Source organism: Drosophila virilis, chromosome 5, assembly GCF_030788295.1.
Source record: "Drosophila virilis strain 15010-1051.87 chromosome 5, Dvir_AGI_RSII-ME, whole genome shotgun sequence".
Taxonomy (NCBI): domain Eukaryota; kingdom Metazoa; phylum Arthropoda; class Insecta; order Diptera; family Drosophilidae; genus Drosophila; species Drosophila virilis.
Genome location: NC_091547.1, coordinates 11,333,224 through 11,351,359, shown reverse-complemented (window position 1 = coordinate 11,351,359; position 18,136 = coordinate 11,333,224). Strand labels below are relative to the sequence as shown.

The following is an 18,136-nucleotide window of genomic DNA, read 5'->3' as shown; positions in this document are numbered from 1 at the left end:
CAATAATAATGGGCAAGAACTTTGTCTTTTGTCTTCCTCGCGCTCTCGATGTGTGTGTGTGTGCGCGTGTGTGTGTGTGTAACTTGATGATGCACTTTTGCTGCCCCCTTTTTATTGAAAGATAATTGGGTTCGCAGCGCTCAGACAGGCATGAAGCCAGAGCCCAGAACCCAGAACATTTCACTCCAATTCAGCTCGCAATTCAATTGAGATTCAAATTTACTTTAGTTGCAAACGGGCCCAAAAATAGAGCCCAGCTCGGGCAGAAGGCAACCTATTGTATTACAGGCTGGGAATACAGCACCACCAGGAACACCACCACGAACATCATTGTTGCCCTCAATCTTTCGCTCAACATTTTCATCACCCGCAATTGCCACGCCCCCCCCCCCCTGCCCCCAACCATGCGGGGCATTAACGCTTTGACGTGTAAATGTTATCTCTTTTACAAATTAAGGCCCGCTACGATTTGGCATCAAGTTCGCTTCGGTTCGTTTTGCGGGCAGATTTTTTTGTACAATTCTATTAGGAATCTCCCTGCTGCTACCGCCGCCACCCCCTGCCACCCTGCCACCCGCTCAGCTGCAATCATGGCCAAATGTTTAACAATTAAATGTAACTCGAACCTGCTGAACTCTCGATGCCATGTTAATGTGCCCTCAATGTGAACCATTGGGCTCAACAAGGTCATCAAAGTGGTTTACATATGCTTATGGGATTTATGTGGGTTCGATTAGGATACACTTATGCTTGTTGGATATTATTCAATTTTAAGAATACGATAGAGTGCAAGCTGTTAATCTGCTAGGGTATTGCTTGAAGTAAACATATTAGAGTGCCCTACTATAAGATACCCTAAATCCTTCGCTTGGCCCCTCACAATGCATGGGAAGCACATTCCTCATTAAGTTTGTTAATAATAGTGCTGTGTTATTACAATATTGGAAGTACCCATTTCCAACAGTGGAAGTACCCACTTTAACCCATTTACCAAAAGAGCGCTGTTAACTTAACATTGATGTAAATAACATAATAGTAATGTAGGAACAGCCAGGATTCTTGTCATTGCCATTAAAAGGATTAGGTAATAATAATTGCGATAAGAACATAATGACAATGACAATGGCAACATGATAATGATAATAATATTAATAGTAATAATAGTAATGAGAATATTGCCAATAAAAAATAGGTTGGGGAATAGCAATAGAAATAGTAATGACAACAATAATGACAATAGCAATGAGAATAATATAATAACAATGATAATAATAATAGTAAAATAAATAAAAAATAATAACAATGATAACATTGATGAATAATTATAATAATAATAATAATTGCTTTTAACTATTATTGTAATAGTAATTATTATTGTTATTACTATTATGATAATAATTAAAGACAAATGTTAATTAGTCTAATATGACTTTCAGTCAATTTTCAGTTGATTTGCAGACTCATATGCTGAGTCGCCCGTTGCGACTGCATTTGCTAGATCGTCTTACGTAGCGCTGGGAGCCTATGCCCGATACTAATCGGTTTAGCTCTTGGACCCCACACACACACACACACACACACACACACACACACACACGCACAAATCGGTGCACATGCCAAGCCAAAATATGATCCTAAGCAAGCGGCGCGGATGGGGCGAAAGGCTTATGTCGAGCGCACACTTTGCTGCCAGAAACCGAATCTGAAGGCAGCCGAAATGAGCGAGAAGCGGCAGAGGAGCAATAGGTATATGGGCATATATATATTTATATATATTCAAATATGCAGCACATCTAACTGAGGCAAATCGGCTTAGGGCAAAATAATCGCCGTTTGAAAAAAAAAAAAACAAAAACAAAACAGAAAACACGCGCATCAACGACACCAGTTTCTGGGCCAGGGGGAAAGAGAGTGAGAAGGGAGGGGGGGGAGATCATACTGAGCTGCCAATGATTATAAACCAATAACAACAACAACAACAACAACAACTCGCTTGCCACAGATTTTATCGTGAAACCTTCGGCTGTCAATGTATTTTCCATTTGTCGCCTCTAATGACATATTTAAGGTGTTAATCGTCTCATTGCTACGCTGCTGCGCAGCGGATTTGCCCAGCACGGGGATTGTTTAAAGCCAGCACACACACACACACACACACACACACACACACACACACACACACACACACACGCACGCACTTCTGTATTGGGTGTAAATATTGATGTTGCGCTTATGCGCCTATTGCCTGCATTGACAAAGGACTTTTGCTACGCATTATCCTTGGCCAGCGATCTACCCCGGCCCCTGGCACTGCCCCTGCCCCTGGACCGTGTCTCTCTATCAGTTGCAGCCGCTGCTCAGTCAATCGTGTTTGGCTTTATGGCGCATTATCCCCTAAATCGCAAAAACAAAACTGCAAACAAATTGCCGCTGCCAGCCCAAAATGCAGCAGTCAGGCTTAAGGCCAACAGCAACAACAGCAACAGCAACAACAGCAACAACAACAACAGCTAAGACATTTGGCTCAAAGGCCTCGCACCAAATTGGCAAATGGCCTCAGCTAAAGGCATTCATGGAAATGAATCGAATTTTCATTGCTGCCGACATCGATATTTAGCCAAATAAGACGTCTAAGCTGTGTCTAGTAAATCCGCACACACACACACACTCACACACGCACACACACACACACACAAGCAAAAAGTGTTTAATCTTAGCCAAATGCATTTCACATATTTATTTGCAGCTTTACGTTTAATTTACTTAAGCTCAGCAGTTGCTATTTAGCCAAATTACAGGGTATTACTTATGCATGCAAAAAGACACTCAGCGTTGCGGCTTGTTTTATACATTTTCCTAAAAGCAGCAGTTCAAAAGGTTTTATTTAGAATTTACGCATTTATGCAATATGTTTCTATATATATGCACACACACACATACACACACACATCTATTCAGGCTGCACTATTTTTAGCGTCTGCGCATTGTTTTATATACTTGCTTTAGTTTTTACCGCTTTTTGCGCGCGTCTTGAACCACTGTGCTGTTTGCTGTACACTGATTGGCGCCGCCGAGCCGGGCCAATCAGCATTAAGCAATTTGAGCTGCTTGCAAGCAGTGCCTGAGCTGAAAGCAATGTTCAGCAAGCAGTTAGAAATTCCCCTTGAGAACATGTTGCTTTTACAATATGGAAACAACTGTTAAGCTCTCTTACTTACAGCTATAAATGCTTAACAGCTGCGTATCTAACATCTGTTAGCTAAGTTATGTTAAATAATAAACACAATAGCAGCTCTGCTAACGGACAACTGCTTGGCGCCAATTAAAAAAATCCCAGCGTAACGGGGAAATACTATAGACAGGAAACGGAAACAACTTTTCAAAGCAGCAATGTTAACTCTAACAGAAAATGTAAACATTTGAATACGTTTATACATATATTGGACGTATGTATACCCTGTATTCTTTGTTAGTTCTTTGATTTTGCATATGAAATATGCCAAAACTGCAATTAATCTAGTTTTGTTTTAAACCATTTTTATTTTTAAAAAAATTAACATGCCTTTTATTGTTTTGTAGCTATAATTATAATTACTAATTAAGTAAATGTTTTTGTTACCTTTCTTAGCCATTTCAAATGTGTTTTGTTTCGGTTTTCGGTTTCCTCTTGATTTACCATAATATTAATCTATTAAAAATTCAACATGAAAGTTCAGCTAAAAAATTGCTCAATTGTTGCATTCCACGTTAAACGTATTGATTTTTGATTTCTTTGAAAATTGTTTTAACAATTGTTTGTTTTTAAACCCAGCCACTTTTGCATTACTATTTATAACAATTTGTTCGTATTCTAATTAACAATGTTATGCAAGTGTGTGTGTGTGTGTGTGTGTATTTAAGAAAATTATAGTTTGAAAAAAAAAATGGATAACTAAATTACAAATTAATCATATTAATAAGTTTAAGTTGAGCATTAAACATTAAGTGAACACAACAAAAAGTAAAATATATATATATATATATAAACCATTTACATAATTGGCTAGAGTTAACTACAGGTATGTGTGTGTGTGTGTGTGTGTGTGTGTGTGTTGTATATAAAATGCAAGTGCTGCAGGCCCTGCCAAATAGTTGACTGTGCTAACAAATTAACAACAAATTTGATTAAACTAAATTTCAAGAAAACAAACAAAAACTAAACCCAAAAGCTTTACAAATCTTAAACAATATATAGATATATATAACAAAACTAAATTAGATTATGTTATTTGTTTTAATTGTTATCTGTTGCAATATATTTATCTGTTGCCACTCTAGAAATTGATGTGAACCTCATGGACGGATGTTTAATCTGAAGTCAAAATTGGCGCACAGCAGCTCAGCCAGAGGCTGCATACAACCCCCGAGTGTTGTCAGGCAAAGGGTATTAGAGCGGGAAGGGGGAGGGGGGGGGGTTTACAGTTCAGATTAGTAGACAGGGAGCATGGGAGGGGGAGGATCACAATTTTGATTTAACACTAAAGTTAACTATACGCTAATCAACATTCCGTTTCTGTTTCTGTTCCAGTTTCTGTTTTTGTTTCTGTTTTTTTGCATTTGCTTTTCGTTTTGTACAGTGTATATAGGCATCTAAGGCATAGTTTTTCATTTAATTTTTTTCTTTTTTTCTTTTGCACTATTCAAAACAAATTAAATTTTTCATTTACCAATTATTTACAACAATTTCGTATCACATTTGCATTTGTTTTCGTATTTTACAAAAACAAAAAAAAAATATTGTTTTTACCTTCATTTTGAATTATTTTCTAATCATTTTCTTTGACACAGTGTCGTTTGTTGTATGCATTCTTTTGAGCAGCACTGTGCGAATTTTCTTCAACCAGAAAACTGCGAGCTTTTGTAAAGCGCAATTTTCATTCAACTTATGCTTAATTCTTTTACACTTTACTTTTAATATTTATAAGTTAGTTTAACTAGAGGCTAAGTAAAAGGTACGAGTATAATAATATAATTCTTAAATTGTTGTGTGTAGCTGTCTGTGTGTGTCAGTGTGTCTGTGTGTGTGTGTGTGTGTGTGTGGCTAAAACAGTGTGTCCTGGCTATAACGTACAACTGTGTATATCAGTATTGCGTTTATGGTATATATAAAGGTAATTATATATATATATATAGATTTATCAGTAATTAAACTTGTTTTTATTTTGTTTTTTTGTTTTTTTTTTTTTTTTGCTGCTGCTCTTCCCCTTTCTCTAGATAAACTCTGAAAAACATAACAAATTGAAAGCCCTTAGTTATGGTCATATATTGGAGTATATGGACAAAAGAGTGCACAGACTTCTATATATATATATATGTATGTATGTATGTATGTGTGTGTGTGTGTGTATGTATATATGCTTGTCTAGCTGTTTGTATATGTGTGTGAAATGCCTAGTTTAAAAACGTTGCGACGCCTTTGAGGCGCCCTCTGGCGTCGCCTACTTGCACTAAAAACTGTCGCTTTACGTATGACGTAAGCTTAGCTGCCAGTTAAACTGGCTGTTAAATTTATTGCCTTTTTTCCTTTACTCAGCTTCGTTTTACCTTTCTATTTATGTATATTCTCCTATATATATACACCAAAGACTATAGACTAAAAAATTTGCATTAATTAAGACTACATAACAGGATTTGGGTATGGGGTTTTAAATTTAAGATTTCTCATTGGAAGAATTTGTAACTGAATTCTTCTCGTTGTGTGGGATTAGGTAACTACGTAGCTCTCATTGTTCTTATCTTTTCTTTTAATTCATTTTGTAAAAATTTTTGTTAATCAACTTTAAACTAGTGTGTTATATTTGTTCTCCTTCTTCCGACTCAGTTTGAGCTATATATTGCATTTAGATAAATGTTTTTTCATTTTGTTTTGTTTTGTTTTGTTTTTTTTTTTTTTATGTGGCTGGCAACTGTCAGTTGCCGCCAAACTGTGGCTGCTATTGGTGGCTCTTGCTGAGCAGATGGGCATTGAACTCGTAAACGTTGTTCAGCTGCTCGCCGCAGATGTTGCACTTCCACGGATTGCTCTCGCAGTGGCAGCCCTTGTGCAGAAAGTAGAGCGTCTCGTCGGGGAACTCGATGCCGCAGAAATGGCACGTGAGTATCTGTTTGCGGTTCAGCTGCAGCTCGCTCTCCTGCCCCGTTGACGTGATCGTCCCGTTGCAGATGGGCGTCGCGGAGCTGTTACCATTGTGACTGCCGCCCGCCGGTGTTGTGGGCGTGGCGGCGCCCGTGCCGCCGCCGGCGGCGCCACTAGCCCCGCCGCCATTCAACATCGTTTGCGGCAGACTCTGCAGTTCGTGCTCCAGCGGCGTCGCATTTCGCGTGATCCGATTGTTCGCCTTTGCGCAGATCCGTCGCTTCAGGTCCTCACGCAGCAGCGATTTGAGGGGCGAGACCTGCGGGGCAGGGGGGAAAATAAGCAAATTAAATAAAGTCCATTCAAAGTTTAAGGAAGGCGTCGAACAGTGAGCATTAGCACAATAATTATAGCTGCGTTTCGAGATGGTAACAAAATGTTGTGACTCTCAAACTGTAACTTGAAAAGTGATTGTACAACTGTAAGCCCAAATGTCAGACTCTAAAACTGTGACTCCAAACCTGTGACAGTTTCTGTCACAAGCCGTCCTGCTAGAACCAAAATCTGGCTTCAAGAATGTGTCTAGCTTAAAGCAAAGCAGTTGGCTTTGAACCAACGACTTTTCGTATGCTGGTTCGCAGAGATGTCCTCAGCAATTGAAAGCAAGTGACAAGGCCGAGACTTGAAGCAAAGTCTGGCGACAAGAATGTGTTGAACTCAAAGGCACGCAGTTGATTTGAACCAACGACTTTTCGTATGCTGGTTCGCAGAGATGTCCTCAGCAATTGAAAGCATATTACAAAGCCTAAGCTTGAACCAAAGTCCAGAATGTGCTGAACTCAAAGGCAAGCAGTTGGTTTGAACCAACGACTTTTCGTATGCTGGTTCCAATTTGAACAGAAGCTACCTTAATCAGTGAGGTGATTCTGTTGTTGTTGTTGTTGTTGCTGTTGTTGTTGTTGTTGTTGTTGTTGTTGTTGTTGGCAGCGATTTCCGTATCGCTGTTGGCATCGCAGGCGGCGCTGCCATTGAGCGAGTCCTTCCTGTCGGCATCCTCCAGCAGCGGCTCCTGAAAACGAACCCACATTAAATAAATGCTGGCGAGGATCGGGGGCGACAACTCAACTCACCTGCTTGATGGGTATTAGGCTAATCGAAGGCGTTATGTGATTCTCATGATGATGATGTGGATGTGAATGTGGATGATGATGTGGATGATGGGCATGATGATGGGCATGGGAATGGTGGCTCTTGCTGCTGCTCAGACTCGACGTTGTGCTGGATGTGATGGGCGTGGCCTTGCAGTCCATGGGCAGATCCTGGGGGGCCAGCAGCAGCGGGTGCTCCTTCAGTTGCTCGCTGGACTCCAGCTCCGTGTTGCTGTTGTTGTTGTTGTTGTTGCTGCTGCAATTGTTGTTGTTGTTGTTGTTGTTGTTGTTGCCCTGTAAGACAAAAGATTCACGCAAGACGCAAATCAGCTGGACGCACATGAGCAAAGGCTAGAGTTGGCTTAGATTGAGGTCCGGAGCACTTACATTGAACAGCTCCGTGTTGCCGCTCTCGCTGAGCGTTGAGATCTCGACGTGCGGCGTGAGGAAGTGCATCGGAGGCGTCGCATTCTCCAAGGAGCGCATCGATTCGCCGCTGTCGCTCTGATGGCTCGCCGGCGCCGAGGGCGTGGCCGCAGATGAGGGCGGCGGCGGCGGCGCCACCGACTGCTGCCCCATGGCATTGAGCTGCGGCTGTGAGTAGCTGGCGGCAGCTGCTGCTGCTGCGGCGGCTGCGGCGGCGGCCGATGCCTGCGATTCGAGGGCGAGCAGCAGGGAGGAGGTGCCGCCCGGGCCCGGATTGTCCAGATCGATGCCGTGCCGATTGAAGAAATGGATGCGCAGCGATTTCATGGAGCCGGCGCGATAGCTGCACAGCGGACACGTCTTGACCAGATCGTGCTGGCCGACATGCTCGTTCTGGAAGTGCGCACGCATCGCAATCTGGCGCTGGAAGCCGCGATTACAGATGGGGCAATGATACGGCAGCGTCTTCGTGTGCGTCGTAAAGTGCTCGGCGAGATGATCCTTGCGGAAGAAGCGCTTCTGGCAGACGCGGCACTCGTACGGCTTTACGCCCGTGTGCCGCATCTTGTGGCGCCGCATATTCGCGCCATTCGAGAACTTCATGTTGCACACATCGCACTCGAACACCTTGCGCGAGGCGTTCCCGCTGCCGCTCCCATTCCCATTCCCATTCCCATTGCCATTGCCATTGCCCGCCGGCGAGGAGCTGGCTGATGAACTGGAGCCGCCGACTGCATCTGCAGCCGGTTCCTGTTTGCAGCTGTCCATGTGACTGACGCTCATGTTCTCGGGCTCCTCGTGGCCCTCGCTCTTCAGGCGCACTGCCACCGCGGCCGCCGCCGCCGCCTGCCCGGCCAGGCACTGGACCACGTGCAGCAGGAGCGTCGCCCGCGAGCTCGTCTCGAAGTTGTCGCAACGCTCGCAGCGGAATGTCATGGGCGGCGAGTGCGGCCCAGTGCTGAGATTCGTTGGCGTCGGCATCGGCGTCGGCGTCGTTGCCAGCGAACGCGGCTCCGGCTGCTCGGATTCCGATGCGCTCGCGGCGGCTGCCGCCTCCTTCAGGCTGCGCAGCGCCAGCGCATTGTGGTGCAGCAGCGCAGCCGTCGACGGGGTCATGTCCACGATCAGGCCACCCACATTTGTATCCTTCAGCGCCAGCTCCATGCTGCTGGCTGCTGTGCTAATCGCTTCGGCCATCTACAAAGGTATTCGGTGATTAGCAGAGATTCAAAAGGATGCACACATAAAATAAACATGTCACACAGACTTTTTCTAAAGCGGCATAGTTAGAATATCATATTATTAGGCTGCATGTTCAATTTCAAAAGTGTAGCTTTAAAACTCTCCGAGTTATGGCTCTGAACCACTTTTGAACCGGTTCAGAGAATTTAATGAGCATACAATAAGGAAGGGATTATATTTTTGGAGAGTCTGAACTTCATTTGAACCGATTCAAAGTAAGTTGCAGCATTATTAGTCACTGAACCACTTTTGAACCGGTTCAGAAAATTTAATGAGCACTCAATGATGAACAAATTGTATAAGAGAACAGCCAGAAATTCATTTGAATCGATTCAAATCCGAATTCCAGCATTGAACCCCTTTTTGAACCGGTTCACAGAATTGAATAAGCTTACAATAATACTATATATCAACAGTCTGAACTTCATTTGAATCAATTCAAAGTAAGTTGCTGCATTATTAGTCACTGAACCACTTTTGAACCGGTTCAGAAAATTCAATGAGCACTCAATGATGAACAAATTGTATAAGAGAACAGCCAGAAATTCATTTGAACCGGTTCATAGAATAAAAACTTAGACACACCTAAGGATATAATACAATATTTAAAAAAAATGGTTTTTAAATATTGCCAGAACTATAGTAAATCTCAGCTATAGCACTGAAACACTTTTGAAGATTAAAATAACAATAAACCTATATACCTATATTATTTAGAGATTAAGATGAATTTACTAACAGAAAAACTTCAACCATTTTTCTCTGAATTAAACAAAATAAAATACGATTGCCTCAAAAATTGCATGTAGATCGGACTATAAGCACCGAAGATCAACAGGAGAACATTTCTTATAGAAAGTGTGGGTAGAAGAAGCACAACAAGGACTTGATTGCAAGTGTGTGCGAGTGCAGACAGCCCTAGTTTCGTTCTATATGCATTTGCCAAAACAAGCAACTAACTTAAGTTAATCGAAGTATTTGTCACCTGTTTCTAGCTAGTTAGTCGGTAATTTCTTGACAAATGCAGCTGTTAGAAAACGAACACAGAAAACGGGGTCAGCATCTGGAGAGCCGAGCATTTTTGGCGACTCTCTTGGCTTTTGGCTAGCTGCGAATTGGCCAAGAACGACAAACGAGCCAGCACACACACACACACACACACACACACACGCACACACACACATATACAGATACAGATATAAGTTGGGCCGTAACCATTTTGGGCGGCCGCCACGTTGCATGAAAATACCAAAGTTATTGAGGCCAATTGCTGGTCTCGCAGGTGGGCAAAACAGCTACAAATACAGATACAGCTACAGATACAGATACAGCTACAGCTACAGATACAGATACAAGTGCAGCTAAAGATACAGATACAAATGCAGCCACAGTTAGAGAGATACACACAGCTGCAGCTACATTTACAGCCAGTCAAAATGTTGTGTTGAATTCTTAAATTTAACATCTGCCTTTTTAGCTCTTCAATAGGTCAAAGTTGGGATGGATTTTGTTTTTTTAAAGACTCAAAAACTAAACTAAATTCGAGATGAAATCAAAATCGACGAGAAGTTGTTGCAGCTAATTTGTGATGCGACCTTGAAGCAGATGTGTGTGTGTGTGTGTGTGTGTGTGTGTGTGTGTGTGTTGAATGTGCATTAGCATTAGCATTAGCTGGTTCACAAAAGCCAGCTAAAGCCAGGGACGATCTTCAGCCAATTCCCCCCGCACACACGCGCATAATGGAGGCATACACACACACACACACACATCTATAGTGTACTATATGGTGTATATATATATAAACATGCCATCTCTGGGCCAGGTCATGCAAATTGAGGGCGAGTGGCATCATTTCATCATAAGGTTTTTTTTTTTTTTCATTTAAGCCAAATGTGTTAGGCCTATTTCCAAGCCAGCCACATTTATGTAAATCATTTCAAATACACTTTGGCGCCCTCATAAAGAAATAATCATAAAATGTATAAGAAACAATAACAGGTTTCATTTGTGCCCTTGCCACGAAGGGCATGCACATTTTATAAAGGAATTCGTTACCTTGCCAAAGCGTTGAAAAGTTCATGAATCATTTTTTATCAAATAGACTTCAATTGCCTGAACTATAAGAATTTAAATATTAAGCTGTAAGTAAGAGTATATAAATATAAAGAAAGTGCATTTCATCTTCGTTTGTGTCTCTCAAAGCTTAACTAAGCTCTATGAAAAAAAAACCCATGAGATAGGATAACTAACTTCATCTAGTTTAACAAGAGATTTATCTCTATTGTTTCCATAAAAGTCCTTTTCTGAATTGTGAATACTCTTTTAATAAAAGTTTTTTTGTTTAGTAAAGAGCATTTAAAGTTCGTTCTATCAGACAAGCAATATTTTATACATTTATGAAAAAATAAAGCAGAGCATTTCATAGTCGTTTCTTTAAGCAGAATATTTTCCACATATATTAAGAATACCTTGCAGATTTTTGTTTGGAAGAGCATTCAGACTTCGTCTTAACCGTTAAAAAGTGTGTTCCACATGCTTTTCCTACATTTCTTATAAGAATATGTTTGCAGTATAAGCACGCGCATTCCTATTGGAACCACACCTGAGCGTGGCATCTATTTTCTTATAAGAGTTAGGGTATTTCAGTATTCGCCTTAACCGCTAAAAAGTGTGTTGCACAGGTTTCCCATGTTTCTTATTAGACTATGTTTGTGGTATAAGCAGTTACATTCTTATTGGAACCACACACACAAGCGAGACAGCGCTTTTCTGACAAGAGTTAGGGTATTTGAGCTGCCATAAAGATTTTTCCTCTTCTTTTCATGGCTTTGAGCAGCGTCACAAACACACACACACACACTCAAACACACACATGCATACAGACATAATTTGCTGTTGCCTTTTGCGTCTGGTTAATAATGAGGTGCTTTGGTGTTTGTTGTTGTTGGTTTTTTTTTTGTTTTTTTGCTTTGAGCTTGGGCATTAAAATGCGAGAGTATTTTAATAGTTTGCTAGTTTGGCTAGTTAGCTGGCCCAATGGAGTCATTGGGTCAAGTTTTTAGAGAGCAACTGGGTCAGACGACGGCGGCAGCGACGCCAGCAGCGACGCGCGCATGGAGTGTCCCGCATTTTCACGCGCTGCTCCCAATTGGCAAAATATACAAAAAAAAAAAAAAAAAAAAAACTTTAAATAGAACCTAAAAAAGAAACAACAAGAAAAAAAAAGCTCCTTTGCTGCCTGCCAAAATGCGAGCACGCACACACACACACACACACACGCGCGCACATGTGCACACATACGCACAGGCAAGGCAGCGCAGCGTCAAGCAGTGCAGAGCAAAGCAGCGCAGCGCGGCGACATAATTGGAACAATTTGAGAGCCCTTAATGACGTCGACAGCGACGTCAACGGCGACTGCGACTGCGAGCGCTGCTGCCTTGTGGGCCAAATGTATCTTTCGCAGCAGCCTTTTTTTATTTTTTAAATTCAAATTCAAATTTGATAAATCTTTTGTTTTTCGATACACAAAACGTTGGTTAATCATATGCACGGACCACACGCTGCCGAACACACTCACATAACCGATTTGACCTTAACAGCTTTTGCCTACCGGTTTTCTAGTGGGTCGCCCCTCACCTATTTGTACTCCTCCCCCCCTCCGTCACTCTTCGCCTATCCATGCCATCTCATCATCAGTCTGCGCTTCACTGTTTCTGCCCCCATTCATGCGCCAAGAAAATGAGTCAGTCGGTCGAACGGCGATTTGTTGTTGTTTTTGTTTCTTTTTAATTTTGCTTTGCGCTTTTTGCTTTTTGCTTTTTGCTTTTGCGCTTTCAACAGCCCGCAAATCAATGAACCATTCCCAAAGTGTTCCCCTTAAGTGCAGCGCTCAAGAACACGAAGTTCTGGTTGGTTTCGAATTGGATGTAGGTGAGTTTCTCAAATAAGTAGAGTCTAATAAGTCTGATTTTGAGTTGGTTTGAAATCGGTTTACAACCAATTAGCCAAGATTCTCACCAACCGCGCAGCATCCAATAAGTCGCGCAATGAATTCAAGTCTGTCCCTGAGTTCAAATTGGATGCTGATCAGATATGCGTATGTGCATTTATTTAACAACTCCAATTAGTATTGAATTCTCAAAAAACGTTTAAATATCGACAAGACAGCTTGACTTGTGTGTGTGTGTGTGTGTGTGTGTGTGAACTTCTGATTAGACTTCACGCCGATTAGGTCCGACATCGAGTGGGTCTTATATGTTTGAATGCCCAGCAAGTCTAAGCTCGAGCTGGTTTCAGATTGGATGTGTGTGAGTGACATGTGCTTAAAGAACAAGAACAAGAACAAACAGGCACACGAGACGAGGAACAGACGGGCACGGGGCCGGGGCAGAGGGACTGACGAGGAGAAACCACTTTCCACGGTGACACACTTAAATGCTACGTGCTCTTTTGCTACTTTTGCTGCTGCTGCTGCTGCCGCTGCCGCTGCCGCTGCTGCTTTTATTACAGCTAACGTTGGCGTGAACGGCGACGTCGGCAGCGACGCTACTCCCATAATAGAAAGTGGAACAGGAATTTCCCTCCCAACATCAATGCCAATGCGGCGGCAGCGGCAGCGGCTGCGGCGGCGGCAGCAACAAAAACTGCCGCACCGATGATTTCATTTTGGCTTGCAGCAGCAATGCCGCAGCAGCGCCCGTCGCGCTCATTGCGAAACACTTGCCACGGCCAACAAGCAAATGACAACAGCAGCAACAACAACAAGAAACACACGCGAGAAAAGCAGGCAAGAAAAAAGGCGTAAAAAATAGTTCAATTGTGGGCAGCGCCAAACACCGCTCAGCTGAGCGCCAAGAGCAAAAGAGAGCGCGCCCAAAAGAGAGCCAACGAGAGCGCGCGCGTGAGAGTAAGTTACGAGAGAGAGCGCACCATATATCCAATTGGGCAGCTAGTTGGGACAGGCGGCATGCAGCATTATTGTTTACGCATTGCTGTTGTTGCTGCATAGCTCGATAAATGCATATATGTATATACACGCATGCATATTTGTATTTGAATTTATATTTAAATATATAAATGCAACGGCAACTGGCCTAAACTTGTGCATTGACATTAAATAGAGCACAACTTTCTTATTGGTTTCTAATTGCTGCTCACAAATTACAATAAGACGGCGTGAATTAGTTTCTAATTATTTATGGCACATGCTTGTCCCGTCTCGTCCCGTTCCGTTCCGTTTCGTCCCGTTTCGTATCGTTCCGCACACAATGCGCGCTCTCTTTGGTAAGTGGCACTGGCTGGCGTATAATTTTTTTTTCTTTTTTTTGTTTTTTTTTTTTTTTGTGCTGACCTAATTATACGCTCATTTTGATTCACTTGATTTTCTCTGCTCACACACACAGACAAACACACACACACACACACACACACATTAGTTTCGTCACTGCGACGACAAGTGGAGCAGCAGCAGCAGCAGCAGCATTTTGCGGTGGCGTTGGCGGCCCATTGGGGCAGGCGGCGACCGCAATTCTTTATTTTTTTTTTGTTTTTTTTTTTTTTGTATAGTTACTGGGACGTATATTATTGGGCTTCCCATAGATATGTGCTGGTACTCACACGCTTGATGCGCTTATTCGCACTCTATTTATGTTTTGTATCACTTCTCGTTCTAGTTAGTTGCCAATTGCAAATTCCAAATTGCATTTGTTGACGTTGTTGTTGCTGTTGTTGTTGTTGTTTATTTTTTGTTTAATTTTTATTTTTCGGCTGCCGCTGATCGAAACACCTGCGCAACGTTCCCACGAATTTCACTGCGCGCGGGGATTCTTTTCGATCAGTCGCCGTTGTCTCTCGGCTCACGTCGAATTTCGATTTCGATTTCGATTCCGATTTCGAAGCCGTTGCCGCTGCCGCTGCCGATTCCGCTTATTGGCGCTGGCGTCGACGACGCGCACGAACGAACTGAAACCCAAGCAAACTGCAATAGCTGGTGGAAGTACAAAATTTCTGACTGTGTGTGCGTGTGTGTGTGTGTGTGTGTGTGTGTGTGTGACGGACTGACAGACAGAGCGAGCGTCTCTTGCTGCCTGTCTGACTGGCAGTCTCAGTTTCTGTTTTGTTTTGGGACGGAAATGCCAGTGGCGTAGTCGCCGCTCCATTTTCGTGCACCACAAGAGGGCTCAATAAGCTGAAGCTTAGCCATGGTCCATATTAGTTATATTATACTAAAAATAAGTCAATTAATAAGATAAGCATTTCCAGTGTTGTAAATGGTAATTTTTTAAGACAATTGTGGCCTGCATAACTCCCTCTGATAAACGGCGCCCCTGTGCAAAGATTTGCCAATCGTTGGCGCGCTCAAGCTCTCAGTCGCAGCGCAGCAGCAGCAACAACAACAACAACAACAACAACAACAATGCACAGTTGACTGGCACAAGCAGCAGAATTTGAAATTAGGTCAACAGGTTTAGTTGGTAGTGGGCCTGAAGAGCGCTCGGCGACTGCGGCCTATTCGCATGATAGTAACTAGAGTGTGTTATTGTTGTTGTTGTTGCTTTTTGTTGTTTTATGATTTGCTTGCTGAGTTTACCTATGCCGCGACCTCGGACTGTCGCTACCATCCGGGCATCCAGCGCATCCAACGCCAACGTCGACGTCAACGTCGATGCCAACGCCGACGCAATATGCGTTCGCGTTTATTGCACCACAACTGCAGTTGCAGTTGCAGTTGCAGTTGCAGTTGCGGGTGTTTGCGGGCACAATTTAAGCTTTTTTGCACACTGACACAAACGCACACACATGCACACAAAGCACGATGCATATGTGTGAATTGAGCACACGGCATGGTTAGAAGAAGGAAACGGTGTGGGAAGTGAAGGAACAGAAGGAAGAGGCGGCAGCGTGAGGCTAAGTTGCGCCCGTTTTCATTACATGCGATAGATCTTTTGCAAGCTCTGTGTGCGTGTGCGTGTGCGTGTGCGTGTCGTGTATGTGTGCGTGCATGTGTGAGCATTTGGGGGAAATTGTGTGCGTCAGTTAGTGCAAAATGTTGATGGGAATGTGCATACATATATATATGCACATGTGAATGTGTGTTTGTGAATGTTTGTGTGGTGAGTACTAAAATGGAAACCCATATGCAGCCAATAAGAGCAGGCAAAACAAATGTCTGTGTGTGTGTGTGTGTGTATGTAAATGTGAATACATTTTGTCCATGAGACGCGCAGCATGAGTTGCCACACACTTCTTAGTTGGTTTCTATGTCACAATCAAACACACACACACACACACAGAGACAGACACAGATGCGAAAAGGTAAGAGAGACGGACAAAAAGCGAATAGTCGTAATGAGTGAGCCGCAGCAGCAGCACCTGCAAGCAGCGCGGCGCAGCGCAGCGGCCGCACCAGATAATCCCAGTAGAAATTGAAACTGGCTGCGGCAAGTTTAGAAACTGGTATAGAAATACACACACACACACACACACACACACACCCATACATGAAAACATGCATATATATATATATATATAGAGGCAATCGACCTTGTAGGAGTATTTTGTCTTGGAGCGCGCGCACGCCCGTAACTGGGCCAACGCGATTGCACTGAAATCAGGTGGGCGTGACGTAGGTAAATGTTGGCCAATGCATAGTGTATGTGTGTGTGTGTGTGTTTGTGTGGGAACATTTTGGAAAGCAAGAAGCAGCAGCTGAGGCTGTCCGTACCCTTGGCTGCCACATAATCCCCACACTCACAGCACACACATCCACACATTCACACTCAACAAAATGCCTTTCGAAATGACCACACATATTTGAGCATCTAAAATAGACACATGGATTTTCATAAGAACAACAACAGCAACAACAATAGACAATAACGGGCCTTGTGTTTGTTCTTGTTGCTAAATTTTACCTTCAGCGCAGCTGGAATATTTCGCAACCGTCTCCGAAAGGCGTTTGTATTTGGCAATTTTCGGATTTTGAAATACCACAAGGTGCATTCTAACAAGAAAATACACACGCACACACAGCTGCGCGCTCTCAGCACTCACACACACACACACACACACACGCACACAGTCACTGCAATTCTTTGCCTGCTTGTTTCTCAATGGAAGTTGTTGATGGGCAGTTTCTGGGGGGCCGGGCTGCGCAAGGTGCAGTAGCAGCAGCAGCAGCAGCAATAACAACAACAACGAACTAACCTCCACTCTTGCTGAGCCGAAATAAAAACGCGCGGCTGTTTGTAGTGTTGTGCAGCTGTTTCTGGAGCGAACGCGAAAACCAAAAAATTCAACACTGTATTCGGAAACGTAACGAAACGAAAGGGCAAGCGCAGCGAGCAAAAGTTAAAGCTTAAATAATAAACAACAATAATAATAATAAAATAACGGACGCACACGCGTTGCCCACATCTGTATGGGCCAAAAGACGAAACAGCACTGCCGCCGCCGCGACGGCCGCTCTATTGTTGAGTCTGCTTTTGCTGCTGCTGCCGCTGCCTCTGCCGCTGCCTCTGCCTATGCCTCTGCCTCTCAATGTTGCAGTTTCGAGTCAGTCCCGCTTCAACTGCGCGCGCTCAGTAAACAAGTCGAAGCGATTTCGACGTTTCCTCAAGGCCTACAGATTTAGGCCAAAAAATAATGTACAACGCCAATAATGGCAGATTGCTGGTTGCTGGGCCAGATCGGAGTCCGCTCGGGTCGGCTGTGGTTCCCAACGAGTTAGCAATAACAATTGGCCGTCTGATGTTGGCTTCTTGCACAAAATGCAATCGTTCTAATTGCGCAACTTTATGCGGCCAATTGCGATGCAATGATGCGAAAACATTATATTCAAACTTGCCGCCACAGCGATAGCTAATTGGCAGCATTTATCGTTATCGAACGGAACTCGCTTTGGTGAAATACCGTTTGGGCACGATTTCAGTCTATATAAACTATTTGGACATATATAATAAACAACTTAAGAGACACCATTTATTTATTTATTATATGCACATGTGTGTTAATTTCCATGTTTTCGTTTTACAGAATCTACGCCGTCTAAGCAATAAGCAAATCCTTATTGGAGCATTTAATAACTCCATTCGATTCAATAAAACAACTGGCAATAATACTTATATTATCATCTTTCATTTCATTTAACTTTATTAGAACTAAAAATATCACATTCAATTTTTTACCAAACACATTTTAATCGCCA

The 18,136-nt window shown here is 43.0% G+C and overlaps 1 protein-coding gene across 3 annotated transcripts; it reads right to left on the bottom strand.

Moving 5' to 3' along the window:
• Positions 1-3,520: 3,520 nt before the first annotated feature.
• Positions 3,521-17,359, bottom strand: LOC6626308 (ikaros family zinc finger protein). 3 transcript variants are annotated; one of them, XM_032436230.2, is made up of 6 exons: positions 17,137-17,359; positions 14,548-14,892; positions 7,651-8,886; positions 7,246-7,557; positions 7,023-7,184; positions 3,521-6,434 (listed from the first exon to the last, which is right to left on the bottom strand). In XM_032436230.2, the coding sequence occupies exons 3-6, from the start codon at positions 8,884-8,886 to the stop codon at positions 5,973-5,975; spliced, it is 2,172 nt and encodes a 723-aa protein (XP_032292121.1). In that variant the 5' UTR covers positions 14,548-14,892; positions 17,137-17,359; the 3' UTR covers positions 3,521-5,972. The 3 variants fall into 3 exon arrangements, with proteins under 3 accessions (XP_032292121.1, XP_070066072.1, XP_032292119.1); XM_070209971.1 differs by having other exon boundaries at positions 7,246-7,593; positions 14,550-14,892; XM_032436228.2 differs by lacking the exon at positions 14,548-14,892 and having other exon boundaries at positions 7,246-7,593.
• Between the last annotated feature and the right edge of the window lie 777 nt (positions 17,360-18,136).